We start from the raw sequence: 16,018 nt of genomic DNA, 5'->3' as shown, positions 1-16,018 counted from the left end.
GTAGAAAGCATTAAGGTGGCAGGCAGTAGTTAGTATTGCAGTTTTGGGTATGTGCTCCACACAGACATGAAACCACAGAAGACAATACCGAAGGCCTTAAAATTATGTCACTGAAACCTCGAATTAATAAAATAATTCTGTCTTCAAGGGTTGTAACAGATGGTAACAACTTTAAAGCTGGCACGTGTTCTCTTTTATGACAAGTCCACTAAACTAGAAACTCTGTGCATCCAGGTAGCTCTACCCACACACAGAGTTATTTAATACTGCAGTTTCAGAGTTTGTTTTATGTTACACCTTATAACATTCAGGTGTGGACTGCAAAATCATAAAGAGTGCACTAAGGTAGAAAATAAATAGCTAATTAAGCAAAAATGGGCCTTTATTGACAATATTTTTAATTTTGCTTAGCCAAGTTTTCGTCCATGAGTTTATTAAACATCGAAAATACTAAAGCCCAGTTTGCTGAAGACAGTATAAAGACTTCTCTTCCTGAAGACTCTTGCAAGGGAAGTTGGTAATTCTTTGGCAGTTCTGATGTTTTTTATTTTACCTGAATAACCACAGTAAAACCTTGACTAACACTGAGAACCAGGAAAATGGTACTTCTATGGTAAATATGAATTCGTATGTGCTATTAAAGAAGAAAGTGACTTAACAAATCAAAAGACTAAATTTCTCACATCTCTTTGTACACCCTCCAACTATCAACCCATTCCTCCTGCCAGCACACAGTACAAAGCGAATACCACTGAAATCTATGCTTTTAATAGGTTAATAGACTGTTACCATTCTGGATACTGGTTTGAAGCTATCCAGTTTCTGCCTGGAAAATTCATCTACCCTGTCTCCTGCCACAAGCAGGAAAAAAAATAGCTAAGCAATGAGATAGCTAGAGAATACAGCATCAGTTAGTCCTGATTACTGCAACAGTTATCAAAATTTTCCAATTTACAAACCTGTGCAAAAATTTCCATATCCTCTTTTTAATTCAAACACTCTTTACTCAAATACCAAACCCAGTATTACTAAATGAACTGGCTTAAGTTTCTTCTGAAATGCTGACATAAAAGCCACTGGAGAACCACAGAAATGCAAAATTTTACTTACTTGAGAATATGCAAATTATAGCCAAATAAATAATAACAAGGTACAATGAGCTGGGTACCTGAAATTCAGTATTTATAAAGCTAGTGAAAACAGACGATTAGAAGCCTCTAACATGAAAATGTTTTGAGGACAAAAACGAGATGCAGATTAATTTCTCCTCCCTCTTCACAAGGATCTAGCATATTTGCCTTCTGCATTCCAGAGCTTACCATAGCATTGCAGCTGTACAAATAATTTTTTTCTGTTTTCTTAACAGGCATTCTGAATTCCTTATTTGTTCTATATTATTAGGTCAGGTAACAGCAGGGATAATGATGCTCCACCCTTTGGCCATGAAAGGAAAAAAGAGTAATTCACTTACCTGGGAAAACAGAAAGGACGGCCAACTGTAATTAAATGCAACCAATCAGGCCTAATTAAAGGAGACTAGACCAAACTGGAGTGTGCTCTTTTACCATCAAGTTTAGATGAACAGCTATACAAGAAACAAATAAGGCCAACTCCTGTGAGGTTTGTCAACTAGTATTTCACCTAACACTCTTCAATATGATATGGATTAAAAAGAGAAGGACTGCTCTAAGGCACTGCAGCCATAGGCTTGTAATTCCATTTAAGCATATAATTATTAAAGCATATTTGCGGAAGACAAAAAAATTAAAGAATCAACTAAAATCTATTGCAAACTTATGTTTTATTTTTACTTAGTTATGTCAACACATCAGAGTCAAAATTAAGAGCTACACTGTAAAAGGTAAGATAGCCTTTTCTGAAAAGTTCACAGTTCAAATAGATGAGATGGAAAAAGCATAAAGAAAAATAATCTGTACTTGATAACATGAAAATGAAGCACCACTCCAAGATCACGGGGAAATAAATTAATTTAACTAAAAACTGAAACTAGATTCCTTGAACTATCCCTTCTTTGTGACGTTGTTGCATTTCAGGTTTATTAACCACATTATGAGACAACAGCTTCTGGAAAACTGACATAAAAATGGACCAAATGTGAAAATACTCTAAACTGCTGCACAATCACACCAAGGCAGCAATTCTCTGAAGACAGAGCTCAAAGCAAAGAACTCAATATATATATTAACTAATAGCCCTCTCCCAATATTGTATGTATTACTGCTCCAGATCTACTTACTGTTTGAGATTCAAGTGAATCGGTAAGATAAGTGAAGCTCAAAAACAAAAGAGTAATTTATCCCAGAATATATCTAGAGCTTCTTTAACAAAAATGTAAGCAAGCATACAAGATCATCTACTGTAAGAACCTGAGCATCCAAAAAGCACTGTTATAAGGTTTGGCTGTATCTTCTAGTTATAAGATGAAGCCCTGTAACGTAGTTTTTATATTCACCGCAGAAGAGTTTTTCAGCATGCGTGACAACTGCACATCATTTCAGCAGAACATGCATTCTGTGTTGAAGTAGTCTAGGCACAATCCAAAAAAAAACCCCAGCCCTTAAAGAATTGGGTGCTGCTACAATTTTAGAATTTTATGATAATCATTTTTACGCGACACTTATGTTCGCTGCTCCCTTGTTGTTTCCCTCCACTGAAACAACCTTAAAATGAGAAGCATGACATAGTGTAAAATGTTCCTTTCTCCAACGGTCAGAAGATTCAACCTAATAGATACAGGAAGTTAGTCATCATCACATGACACAACTAATTTTTCCTCTCAAGTTATTGCTGATAATTGCAGTGCTCCAAACAGCAAGGCATGCAGAACATTATTTCATACAAAGTGATTACTAATTGTCACATCACTTTAAAATATCATTTGTTAACTAATAATAACTGAAAATTTTATTTTTTTCATAGCTTCTCAAAATATAATAAACCATTCCACCTTTCCCCTAGTACTTGAACATTTCTACTCAACTCCAAGAACTTTCACAATCTCTTTTTCTTTTGTTTTGCCCTCTGATAAATACACGTGGACATTTAAAGCCATAATCATTTGACCATTTTGAAAAGTCGAAAGCAAAAAGTTTCTGTACAATCATAGTCATTCTGGAAGATATAAAACAAAACAGTGTGGATACTCATGTTGCTTTATTTACAGTTCATTTCCAGAGCCCTTTCAAAAAACCACATTGCTTTCTTGTAAGATTATAATATCATGTATTAGGTAGAAGATGGAAACTTATAGTAACATTTAGAGCAATAGCAAACTTTTGCTTAATACAAAAGCCAAAAAGAATAAAGAAAAAATAATGGGCAAGTTGCTAGGAAAAGCTGTAAGGCAAGTCAATTTTTTAATTTAAAAAAATTGCATACCAGAAAATGTTAATGAGCCAAAAGTCCCCTGAGTTCACTTTTACACATTCTGCACTATTTTGATGTTCCTGCTAAAGAAAACTGAACTGTTCTCACTCAGAACTGAAGACATTCTTTTTTCAATGTCATAGTAAAACCTAAAATCCAAAAGTATCTTATTCATTGTGTTACTTTACTCACTTACTTTAAGCAACTCAGAGTTATCAAACTAGAAGTAGATAAGACAAAGTGATCACAAGTCACAAAGTAAAAAATTTCAACCATACCTTTAACTTCTTCATAAATGCTATCATCTGTCGGTTCACTGTTCACTTGTCCAACATCATCGTATTCCTCTTCCTCCTCCTCGGGAATAGTATTAGATCCTGTATCTATGTGGCAGCAATTTAAAAGGTTAACACTTAGTAGAAAAGAATACCTAAGCAGACATTTATGCAAAATGAAAACAATTCTTCTATGACCTGCTCCTTACAATATAATCTGCTTATTTTCTTATCCTGTTCAAGGGACAGTTTATATAAGGGAGCTTATATAAGGCAGAGCTTTCAAGCTTTCTAGTATTTCTAGTACTCTTCGAGAAAAGCAAAAATTTTGCAAAAAGAGAAAAGTCATATGAAAGCTACAACACAATCGAAAACTAGGACTTGCTATTTGACATGTGTACTAACATGACAGAGAAGTTAATGGACAGAACTACCATCACAAAGCACTACTGCCAGTAAAGGCTACTGCTCTACTGGCTGGCTTACCTTGAATTACAAATTTGACTTGCTGTACCCATTCCTCTGCTTCTTTGGGAGTGGCAGCTGTAAACTATTAAACATTTATTAATAACTACTAGCAGTAATGACAAAAACACAACTACAGTTTCATTAGCAATAAAAAAGAGGGACTGTAACATTCTCATCACTTCCTCAAGAAACCATTAGTAATTCTTTTCATGTTTTCTGGTACTTTTCTTGCAAGGATGCTTCTTATAATGTACAGCTAATTTTGACAAATTTACGTAATTGAAGGAGAGGATGATGGATTTGAAACTCTGATCAGCAGCTGGCAGCTGTGCAGAAAAAAGCTGCTTCTCTTCATCAATGTCAAAGCCAGAACTGATGAACAAAATTTGCCCTTGACAATTAGAAGACACCCATGAATTTCTTTAGACTGCTGGGTACAGTTTTCTTAAAAATGTTCTTGTCAGACTCCAACACACTACCTGACAGCTTAATTAACTGGCTTTCAACCGCAATCTCAGATATTTAAAACTTATTAAACTTACATTCTATATTGATGTCTAGCTGATAGATCTCTGAATTGCACAGCTGATATGTGCCTTTATGTAGATTTTTCTTTAAAAGTCATGACCAATACAATATGTATTTAACACTGATACATATTTTAACTTTTTTTTTTTTACTATTTAATTCCTCCAAAAAAATCACACAGACACACTATATAATAGATATTAAAATGCTGATATTGAAATGACCAATGGATAAAGATGATAGATTACCTCGCTCTTGACCAAAAAGATAATATTTTAACACGTACATACATATGTTTAATCACGTTTTTTTTCCTAATATATGAATGCACAATATAAGCAAGCAAGGGTTTCCTTTTTTCATTAATATGTCAGTCCAGGTTGTTTTACTGAAATGTTAATTCAGTAACTGGAATTGTAACGGCTTTATCAATTTAATTTCAAGTCAACATAAAAAAGTCCAACCTGATAAATGCGCTTATCAGGAGCAGAGATTTCAAAACAGCAATCTTTCTTTGCATCCTTCCGTAGGCTATTATTCATTCTGATGGTGTAGCCCTCTAAGGCAAATTCACCTTTCTGTTGTTTGTCTGTTGGAGATAAAAAACAAAGTTGGAGTTTCATTTACAACAGTAAACGTAAGTGGCTCAGCAGGTTATCGTTTATTCAGATTTTGTTTTCTATTTCATGAATTTTACAAAGAACAGGGAGGTTTTTAGCAAAATGATTAAGTGATGCTTCTGGAGATAAAGCTTTATTTTAAAGGAAGATGTACATAAAAGTACATTTTCCTGTAGGATGCCTAAGGAATTCCACAGGGGGATGTTTGCAGATGGTGGTCTTATTTAGTAAGAAGTGCATGTTATGACACTTGTGTCTAGGGAAAGCCAAGAACTGAAACTTGCAAGACACGTTTCCTATAAATCAGCGTCTCTTTCAGGTTCAGTAAACCAAAGGGAAAACCTGTCTAACTTAGAACTTGCTGAGCTCCCTCCTAAACTAACCACTTCACTCAAAAAATAAACTTCAAACTCCTTTTTAAGCAATTGGAAAAGCTTCTTTTCACATTCTCCCACCCACTCCCAGATGTGCCTCCTTTCCATATGGCAGAAATACAGAATGAATTTTGTTATAAATTCAGGTGTGTGCATGTGTGTTGGTTCCAAAAGCATTTCTCTCAAAACAGCAAATGTTTAATTAGCTAATAAAAGTACTGAGCCCTACCACAGTTTATTATGTACAGCCATGTGGTTGTTTTAAAAACAATTCTACTTTTCAAAGGCTCTGGTTTATAAAAGTATCACTTACAACAGATCTGAGTTTAAATATACCGCATGTTGGGCAAGCAGCACCTGTGTACTCCTTTTGAGCTCTTCACACCAAACTCTACCTCGGATTTTATGTGCTCTGGCAGATTTTGGTGAATATTAAAAGCAAACCAAAAATGTAAAAGTGATTAAGTTTTGCAATTTCTGCAGATCACAGTGCAGCATTCAAGTGAAGATAGGCATCATGAGTCACATTTTGTGCAGGCAAACAAAGAACAAAGTAGAGTTGCATATGGAAGAAAATGCCATTCAGTGGGGGATTTTCTTTTACACAGTAGAGAAAAGCATTAATTAACAATAAGCATCAGGCACAAGAGCAAAACTGCTCTAAGTATTTCTGAATAGAACTTAGGTGCAAATCGAGCGTCCATTGCTTACGCTTGTCAACAAAAGGAGAAAATTCTACAGAAGACAAAATAGGGATAACTACAATTTTTGACATAATTTTGTCATATTTCTGGAAATTTAATAGGAAAAAAAATCTTTTTCCACTCCTAAGAGGGCAAAAATTGGCTAGCATAGCAACATGAACATCAATGGATGTAAGGGCAGTCACCAGTCAAATACTCTTGCTAGTAATCTTATATGCGCACAGACACAAATTCTTTGTCCTTCCACCTTTTTATGAACTCTCACCCAGGGCAAGTAAATACCAAATAACACAATTATATGAGAAAATCCAGAGCACTGTTCTATTTTCTCTTCTAGTCCCTTCCCCCACAGTAGGTTCTATTATGTCTTTAATAAGTCCTAATGATACAGTACTAATATTTTATATTTTCTCAATGGTCCACCCCTATATCAAACAGCACACACATGCAAAATTCATGAAACCACAGCAAGGCAGATATTAGAAACAATAACTTGCAATAGGTTAACTAGGTTCCATTTTAATGAAATTCATTTTTGCCTAGGAATTTTATTGTTCCCTCACTTGTGACCTCAGGGAGAAGACCAAGTGAAACACATTAATTTCTCACTCTCCCATGCTGGAGGTTTATCAAAACCCAAGAAGATAGGAAGACGCAGACAGAATAAATAAACACCAGGTTCAAAAGGTAAAAACATTTTGGTAAGATAAATATTAAGCAAATATTCAAATTTAGTCTCTTGGATTATTTCTGAGACTACTTCTCTGTGACATGGATGATCCCTTTTATAGTAATAGACTTATACACAGTGAACCTCAGATGATCTCTGCACTGGTACTCTTTCTTTCAAAGAGGATTGCAGTTAAACATAAAGATGCCGTACTTTGGAAGGGGATGGTGCATGGTACACATATTCTATTCAATTGTTCTGGCATTTATACTGGTTTTGTCTTACCTCTCTGAACATCCCATTTCAGTGCTAATGAAAATTACCTGTATGCACCACCAAATACATATGTATATGTATCTCCTTTGCTATTAAATTTTTTCACTGACCTTTATAGCAATAGGCTAGCATTGCTACTTTTACTTCTAATTGTCTTAGCAGTAACCTCTGATTAAAGTCCAGTGTAGTAATATGCATATACTTAAAATGTTAAAAATGAGGAAATTCTAAGACAGTGAGACACTTCACAGCCCTGACTCAGAACCTACTAAAGTTGAAAGACTGTCAGTATGCATTCACACTCCCTGTAGCAGCAAGCCAGATGTAAGACCTAGTATGTCCTGAGAAATGGCTCCACAAATACGGAATGGCAGGGCACAGGCCAGCTGCAGCTCAGCTGCATGCTCTGATGGTGACAAGCAATGAAGGTCTACAAATCCCAGCTGTTGTTGCAGAATACACCTTTCCAGTTAGGATGGGAGACCAACCCCATCAGCTGATCACCATGGAGCAAACCATGACCCAGGGTAGCTGTTTGGCCAGGCACAGTAGTCAGGTGCAGGCTTGAATGAAGGGCCATCTTGGAATCATCAGACTCAACAATCATCTCAACTTTGTTTATTGGCAAAGGCTTGCAGCTAAGTAGTCCTGCAGATAGACTCGCGCTTTCAGGTTAAAGCTGCCCTGTGAAGTGAGTGCCACAGCGACTTGTGTGAACTTTCACATGCAGAGTTAAATTGTTTATATCAGAAATATTTTCTGGAGACTGTGCCTTAGGGAGAATTAAACAGTTTTTGATGTTTAAAAACTTTGAAGACTAAAAGATTTTACTTGGAGACTTAAAATTAGATATAATTGGGTTTTATGGTAGGAGCCTTAGAAGTAGCTTCAAGAAGCACATTTACATTACAGAGATTTAATTTTCATTCTGAAGCCCCAAATCAGAGCCAGAGTTTTGCTTAGGCAGTAACACAACAGCATACTTAGGAGGAAATAGGAAGACGCATGCTAATGGAACACGCTTCTCTGAAGAATGACATTTTTGCTGCCTCTTATTCTCTCAAGATAGGGCTTTTCAATTCAACAACAGGAAACCCTTAAGTTGTTCCAGAACAATATAGAACAGAGACGCAAAAAGTATAATAATATCAGTCTTGTAAAAACAAAACGAATCACGAATATCATCACGCATAAGTTATTCCACAATGAAGCCAAATCTCATTTCAGAGTAAGCTGTTCTTTGCTCTCACCCCTCATGCTCCTCCTCTCCCCTTCTTCCCATGTCAGGTACACAACAGAAGAATAAATCTAGGTCTGTGATGATCATTTGGCAACAGGAATTTAGAATCATAAAGAGGTAGTATAGCAGAGTGGAGAGTCAGAAACTACTGATGAAAAAAAGTCAAAACTAAGGTATTTTAGAGAAATAAATATGAGAGGGCTCTATTTAAAATAGTGAAAGTTCAGACCTGAATTAAATTTGAGAGCCACTTTAAACGTTTTTCTTACATATAAACTTCATTCATCCAAAAAATGGTTAAATGTTGTTAACAATGGAAATAGGGCCAATATTATATTGGGGAGAGTCTCAAGGGAGGCAGAGAAAAAGGGTTTTGAAGAAACCTTGTGTAACTAAGTCCATGGGAACTTTTAAAACAAAGAAGGGTAAACCTTCAATGAGATCTTGAAATGACTGGGTTGTAAATTTGAGGCCTAAGGCACTGTGCCCATATTATTAGCACATGTAAAAAGAATTAGTGCATTCTGAAGAACAGAGAGTGCTCGGATAGCAGAAAGAAAAGAAGTTGCAGAGGAAGGCATAAGGAACAAAGGCAAACAGAAAGATTTCAGAGAGTGATAAAGTATTTATAGATACTATTAGAATCTATAATTTAACTCTCTTCATCTTGAAATTAGGAGCCTGTAAGATTTTATGGTTTACATGGCTTCATGCTAAATGTAGTTTCACATACTTTTCCATGTGCAGGATGTCTGCTTTCTAAAAATAGTTAAGTGTCAGTATCTCCAAAATGGTAACTCCTTTTCCAGCTTTTGGAACAGTCCTTCCCAAATGCATGCACAGAATTTCTTCCCTTTTAGACAGCAGATCTGAAATGTAATTGCCTTTTTTTTTTCTTCTTCTTTCCTTTAATCTGGCCCTCTGAGAAATGGAAATTTAAAAAAAAAATTTAAGAAATTGAGGCAATGACTGAAACACACTATTTAAGGCACCAATTTGTTTATATTCAGTTTGCTTATACCCAGTAGCTACTTTTTAAATAACACACTATTAATCACAAGTGTGCCTCTCGAGGTCTGAATTTAACAATCTCATAACAGAAGATCCGGTATACATTAGATAAATGCCTTTGATTGCCATCACTCTGCTACAACAAAGTCCTATTGAGCATGCATAATTTCCTCTTTTGCACAAATAGATGTAGTCCACTACTGGCCTGGCCATCATTATCTTACTATTCAGAGAAATCCAAAATTATCATGTCCGTGTTAAAAGTAAAGAAATTTAAAAAAAAAAACCTAAGACTTTTTCTAAAAGCCTCTGAATCGCACTCCTCTTCAACATCATATTACTGGCAAGCAAGCAGATACCATTTTCAAGTTATAAAAATGAAAATAAATTTTTAGTGCCCATTAACAGGGGGAAAATTACCATAATGTTATCAATTACTGTCTTGCTAAACATTTAGCTGATCCTTCCAGTTTGCTGAGACAGAAGGGCATATAACATTGTGGCCTAGTGAGGAAGAAGTAATGAAGCCATTAATTCATTCATTTATAAAGCAACAAATTAACTTTCCTTCTTCACATGCACTTTGAGGTCTGAAAGGTTATCCATACCATCTCGATGTCTGAGGACACAGGAACAGCCAGAGATCATACAGAAAAACGACAGGCAATTAGGGTAGTCAACTCAGGGTGCAACTGCATGGAAGAAAAGAAAAGAGAGGACTATAAAAGGTTTATGGAAGGAAAGACTATGAAAAGGAGGACCAGGCACGCTTCTGGAAATCCCGCTCAGCTTTGACATTTGAACATGCTCCTCTGCAATGTTGTGGGCTACAAGCCGGCAAGAGGTACTGAGGCACAGGCACAAACACACATGTGCTTCCTGCAATACCTATTCCTGACATGTGATTAGGTCAAACCTTTAAGCCTTTTTCCTCCATCTACTCCACATACCATTGATCATGAGAAAAAATGTAAGTGATTCGCTTAGACCTGTCTAAGCACAGATAAATAACATTATTTCACTACCCAAGGCTGCACCAAATGTAGGAGAAAATAGAGATAAAAACAAGGAAACAAGACAGACACCAGCCTGCAGGCATCACAACTGTTAAAAGAATGCTTGTAGTCTCTTAGGTGAACAAACACACAGCCATTTACTGTATTTTCACAGGCTTTAGCTTGTACTGTATTCTCCTGGACTAGGCCTCATCCTTCAAACTCTTCCTTACATGTGCTTATGAGCTTTATACACTTCCACACTTCTTTTTGCTTTCCCAATATAAAAAGGAGAATGTTAGAAGAACTAAAAGCATTGTGGAAACAACAAATCTACATAAATAATAAAAAGGTATCGTGTAGCCTCACATTTACCATTCAGTTACATTTCCACTGATACTGATGTGCAAAAATCAAACCTTGGCGAACAAATTACACACTGCACCAGACACAAAATAGCCTTCACAGACTATTCATCTATCAGTCTGGTTATAAAACACAGTGCAAAACAAGTCAAGATGGACCTGGAAGCCCTGCTGCCTCTCAGCTTTATGTCCCACAACACAGAGGCACTAGCACCCATTAAAAACAACACAGGCAGCAGGACTGAGTACACACAGAATCTCTGTTAGTCTGAAGCAAGGTTCACCTTGACAAGGGGGAATTTGGCTGTGTTGTGTGAATCAGCCCTGGAACCTGTCAGAAACCAAGGCCCAGCTTATAGAAAACCTCCAGACATTGCACAGGCTAGGACAGACCAGCATTGTTTATGGACACCATCCCAGGAGTGGCAGCAATCTGCACAAAGCCACTCAAACGCACACTTCGACACTATTGGTAAGAACCACAATTGGCAAGAACAGACATTGATTTTCTATAGAGTCCAAGTTATCTGGCACAGCATCAAGGCTTACAGCAAAAGAAGGATCCAACACAATAGTGTACTATGGCAGGTACCACTGCCGGCCATAATTGTGGGAGTGAAAACAGTTTCACGTTTCAGTTTCAGGTTGCCAGACCTCCTCACGATTGCCTCATTGCACACATCGTCCATGCTGACAATCTGCAGCTAAACCGCATGATAAACTGCAGCACATACGTTTAAAACCATTAGGATGACAGCTCAGTTTCAACAGTAAACTAGTTTCTCGTGGCTGGTATCCAGTTTCTGCACAATGATGGCAAGTTGCTTCTGCACTGGAACCTTTATATAAGATGGCATCACAGGGCTGAAGAAAGTACCTCTGACCAGTCTAGGAAAAACCTTTTTATTCAAAGGCAAGTTCAGGAGTGATTTAGTCATTCAATATCCGCAAGATTAAATCATTACACCATGCTGCAATAACAGCACCAGTCACATGGAGGTAGGGCAGAAATTCATGCATCTGATTTGTTTGCTTCCTCCATGAACTACTGTTTGGAGTCCAACCATGCCATGCTCTCTACAACTACCCGAAAGGACACTGTAATGAGATAGGGGTCAATCTCTTTTCCCAAGTAACAAGTGATAGGACAAGAGGAAATGGCCTCAAGTTGCACCAGGTTTAGATTGGATATTAGGAACAATTTTTTCACTAAAAGGGTTGTCAATTATGGGAACAGGCTGCCCAGAGAAGTGGTGGAGTTACTGTCCCTGGAGGTATTTAAAAGATATGTAAACATGGCTCTTAGGGACACGGTTTAGTGATGGGCTTGGCAGTGCCGGGTTAATGTTTGGACTCAATGATCTTAGAAATGATTCTATGATTCTAAACAATTTCCACAGGCTATGTGCCCCTCCCATATCCTTACTTTATGGTTAGGAGAACCTTCTTCAAAAAATCTGCATTCTACAAAAGCTGTAAATGTATAAACCAAACATTTGTATATAGATTCATAAAGGAAAGAGATCCCACAGAATATCACAATTCCTAACAGGACACCAATCCTTTGAGTGCTAGGGAACATACTTCCATGTATCTTAACTTTCAGCACAGGTATTATAAGTTTCAACACAGATTTGATAATCAGGTTGTTGCAAAAGAAAAAAAAAAAAGATGGAAAAACAGCAGGTGGGCAACTTTCCTGCCCAATTCAAAATCCATAGGCTAGAAAGCATAAATAAACTAACGAGCATAGCCACAAGGAAAATATGTTAAAAAAACACAACCTTGTTTTTCTAAAAAATAGCAGATAAAAATACAAATATTTTAAAATGCAGAAAAATCTTCATGAACTAGCAATATATTCTGAAAAAAAAATTGCTGCTTTTAAAGTACTAGGCAATGTATAACTATATATATAAACAAACAGCACATGATCATTTTCCAGTGAAAGAAATAAATCAGTACTGACAAATCAGTGTTATGCCACACCTCCAAAAAATTTTTCAATACAGATTGTTTATGTTTTTGAAGCTTGACCAATCTGTAAATCCCAAGGAAAGAGTAAAGAAGAAAATGGAACATTTCACAGATATACTAACAGAACTCTGAAAACAGAATATGATGGGAAACTGTAGCAAAATGAAAACCAGACTTAGAATTAGACTGTTACTTTATTTCTTTTGTTTTTAAAGAGAAGATGAGTTTAAATGAAACAAACTGGAGCAAATTAAATTATTCTTTGAAGGAAAAAACCCACAAAATAACTCAAATATAAGAAAAACAGAAGAAGAAGAAAAAAAAAACTTCAATGGAAAGTTTGCCTGGGAATTTTTTGGGGTGATAAAAAAAAGACAGTTGTACATTTAAAATTTACTCAGATATATTTCTGTATCATTTGCTCTACCCTTAAACACCAAATGCACATGGCAAACAATTTAAAGAATGTTTTGACTGTCAATTTTAAAAATTCAAAGTGATATACCAATATTTATACCAGATTCCAGATTCTTTCTAAACTGGCCATTAAAAGTCACCTTCAGAACTTAGTTTTAGCTTCCACTGCTGGCTTTTAGTTAAATACATTACTTAATTTCTATCTTTTCCAGAACTATATAAAAAGAAACAAGGAACTTCACTATGCAGCTTTTGGACTAATATTTTCCTGGATAGAACAATCTCTGAAGAACTCAGAAGTTTTAACTATTACAGGATGTTTTAAAATTAATATACTTTGGAGAGAAAGAACATTTATGTCTAGTAAAACAGTTGAGTACCATACTATCATACTATCAAGCCAGCTGTTATTGGTACACAAAGTAGCTTTATAAGAAACTTACTCTTGTTTTTCCTCAATTTCTCTGCTTTAGAAAACAAGTACATCATTTACAGGTTCTGAAGAATATTTACACATTTTGAAAATTCACAGCACTGCTTTAGAACTGTTTAAAAGAGAACTTTCTTTTAGAAGTTTCATCTTATTTCTTAAAATGACCTTTGATTTGCAGTTTCCAACTCCACTAAAGTTTTTATATTCTTTTGTGCATTAAAACATAATTTTTATAATAAATATTATAAGTACCTTTGTCACTTCCATAATAGTAGAAGATCGTCTTACTGATAGCACACCAACGCTTCTGCCATTCAAAGCCAAGAAAACTGTGATCTGAAATTAATATAATCTGTGTTATATCAACTTATGTCATTACTGAACACAAATATGCTACTTCTTTTCAAGGGTGAGGTAAGAGGGAGGAGGAGTCAGGAAAGACGCTAAAGAAAGGAAACAAAATCTGGATATGAAGAAGAGAAATGTATGGCACTGAGAAGGAAATTAGAAATAAAAATTGGTGCTAAGAAAACAAATGGGAATTTGAAATCATATAAAGAGAGAAGTCATGTGTAACATTAAATATAAGGAAATAATGAAAAATTTCCTAAATATTTCCTAGAGTTATTGCAGCATTAAGTGGGTATTAAAGTGACAATATAAGATTTATTGAATCAAGGTAAATATTGACTGAACCAAAGCTGAGATCAATATTTGCCCACTTGAAGGAAAATAAATCTTGATGTTCACTGAAACATGAAGTCAACATATGGTACTTTTACATAGGTTCCTAATGTTTTCTTCAAAAATACCTGAAAGTGTCTGAATTATGGCTGACAGTGGACTTTCACTGCATGATTTTGTTAGTCAAAAAAGAAACAGGATTTTCTTTTAATACTATGGGAGCAATTATGTGTTATGCTTCTTTTGCATAACAATGCTTGAACACTTCAGCTTCTACTCATTTTATTTATCACTCCTGTATAAAGTTATTCATGTGTATAACATTAAATACAGGCATATAGACTTCCCAGAAATGAAATATGCACTAACTTTAACGAAGACAGTTAGACTTACCTTTTCTACGTTTTTCCAAGTATCCAGCCTTCAGAACAAACTGAAGATCCTGAGCTGCAACAGGAGGAAAATGATTCCCTGAAAGAAAAACAAATTCTATAAAGCACTGCTTTTCAAGAAAAAATGCTATTGTAGCATCAATAAAATTATGGATTTTACTCTCTCAATATGCAGGAGCTACATAAGAAGGAAAAAAATTACTCTAATAACTACTATGCCAGAATATTTTAAGTAAAAAAACCCTCTAGCTATCAATGTCAGAGCTGTTGCTACTGTCCTCACTGCTTTAGTAAGGACAAAATACAGCTGTGTAGCAGGCCCTGCAAGTCTCAGAAGGAAAAATATGTAATTAAACATGATACAGCAACTTTGTTTTGAACATGGTCTGTAAAGCAAGTTGGATAATGAAAGCACTAAGTTTTCAAATCTGCAAACAAAATCAAGAGTCACAATTCAACACCATTAAATCAGAAATGTGGCTTTCAGTACCAGTTTTGTACAAAAATATCTGGAAGCAACATATAAGGTGAGGACCCTCTATTACATGCCTACAAAAAGGGAAACCAGATGAAGAGATTATAAAAGGTGATGCCTACTGTTGACAGATATTGCCTAATTTGCCATATGACACAAAAGTATTGCCTACAGGATCTGTGATAGTGGATAAACCAAAAACATCACACAGAAGTCTACAAAATTGTTGACTTACAGACACTAATTTTAGACTGTAGAATATGCCTGCATCTGCAAAATGGTGAACATGGTTTACCTGTATTTTTTCCGTTTTCTCAACACTAATTCGTAGCCAGAAGCATAAGACTGGCCAGTCAACCTTGTCTCAACTTAAAATAAAAATTCAAATATCAAAAATTTGTGTCTTCCATCCTACATACTTTCCTTCCTGAAAGAGCAGAATCATGATTTAAATGGAACTCCTGGTATTAAGAACAGAAATCTGTTAGATGTGTCTAATATTTAACATGTATATAAATATCATACTGCTTAAAAAAAGCAGAATAAAAGGTATTCCTGTGCTGCTGGGTTTTTTAAGTGCATGTGAGCAACACAGTGAAGTTCCTACTACTTATTATCATTAAATATTCATAAGTCACTGTAGATAGGTGGCAAGTTTACAAGGCAGCAATTATTTATCAAAATATATGTAATCTCGTTACGTTCTACTAATATAAACATACAAAAA

At 35.6% G+C, this 16,018-nt stretch overlaps 1 protein-coding gene across 5 annotated transcripts in view; it reads right to left on the bottom strand.

Annotated features, from left to right (window-relative positions):
* Window positions 1-16,018, bottom strand: part of SKAP2 (src kinase associated phosphoprotein 2) — a 118,972-nt gene that overhangs the window by 34,895 nt on the left and 68,059 nt on the right. For all 5 annotated transcript variants that reach the window (XR_005567116.1, XM_027738440.2, XM_027738442.2 and 2 more), the window contains exons 5-9: window positions 14,818-14,895; window positions 13,993-14,076; window positions 5,123-5,247; window positions 4,149-4,212; window positions 3,666-3,770 (exon numbers count right to left, since the gene is read on the bottom strand). Coding sequence is in view for 4 of the 5 variants with exons in the window: in XM_027738440.2 (XP_027594241.1) it covers window positions 3,666-3,770; window positions 4,149-4,212; window positions 5,123-5,247; window positions 13,993-14,076; window positions 14,818-14,895 (456 nt within the window). In the remaining variant the exon portion in view is untranslated. The remainder of the gene's footprint in view (window positions 1-3,665; window positions 3,771-4,148; window positions 4,213-5,122; window positions 5,248-13,992; window positions 14,077-14,817; window positions 14,896-16,018) is intronic.

Source organism: Pipra filicauda, unplaced genomic scaffold (genome assembly GCF_003945595.2).
Source record: "Pipra filicauda isolate LSUMZ 115617 unplaced genomic scaffold, ASM394559v2 scaffold88_size2543281_pilon, whole genome shotgun sequence".
NCBI lineage: Eukaryota > Metazoa > Chordata > Aves > Passeriformes > Pipridae > Pipra > Pipra filicauda.
The sequence above is the reverse complement of the archived record's forward strand: the minus strand, read 5'-3'. Positions and strand labels throughout refer to the sequence as shown.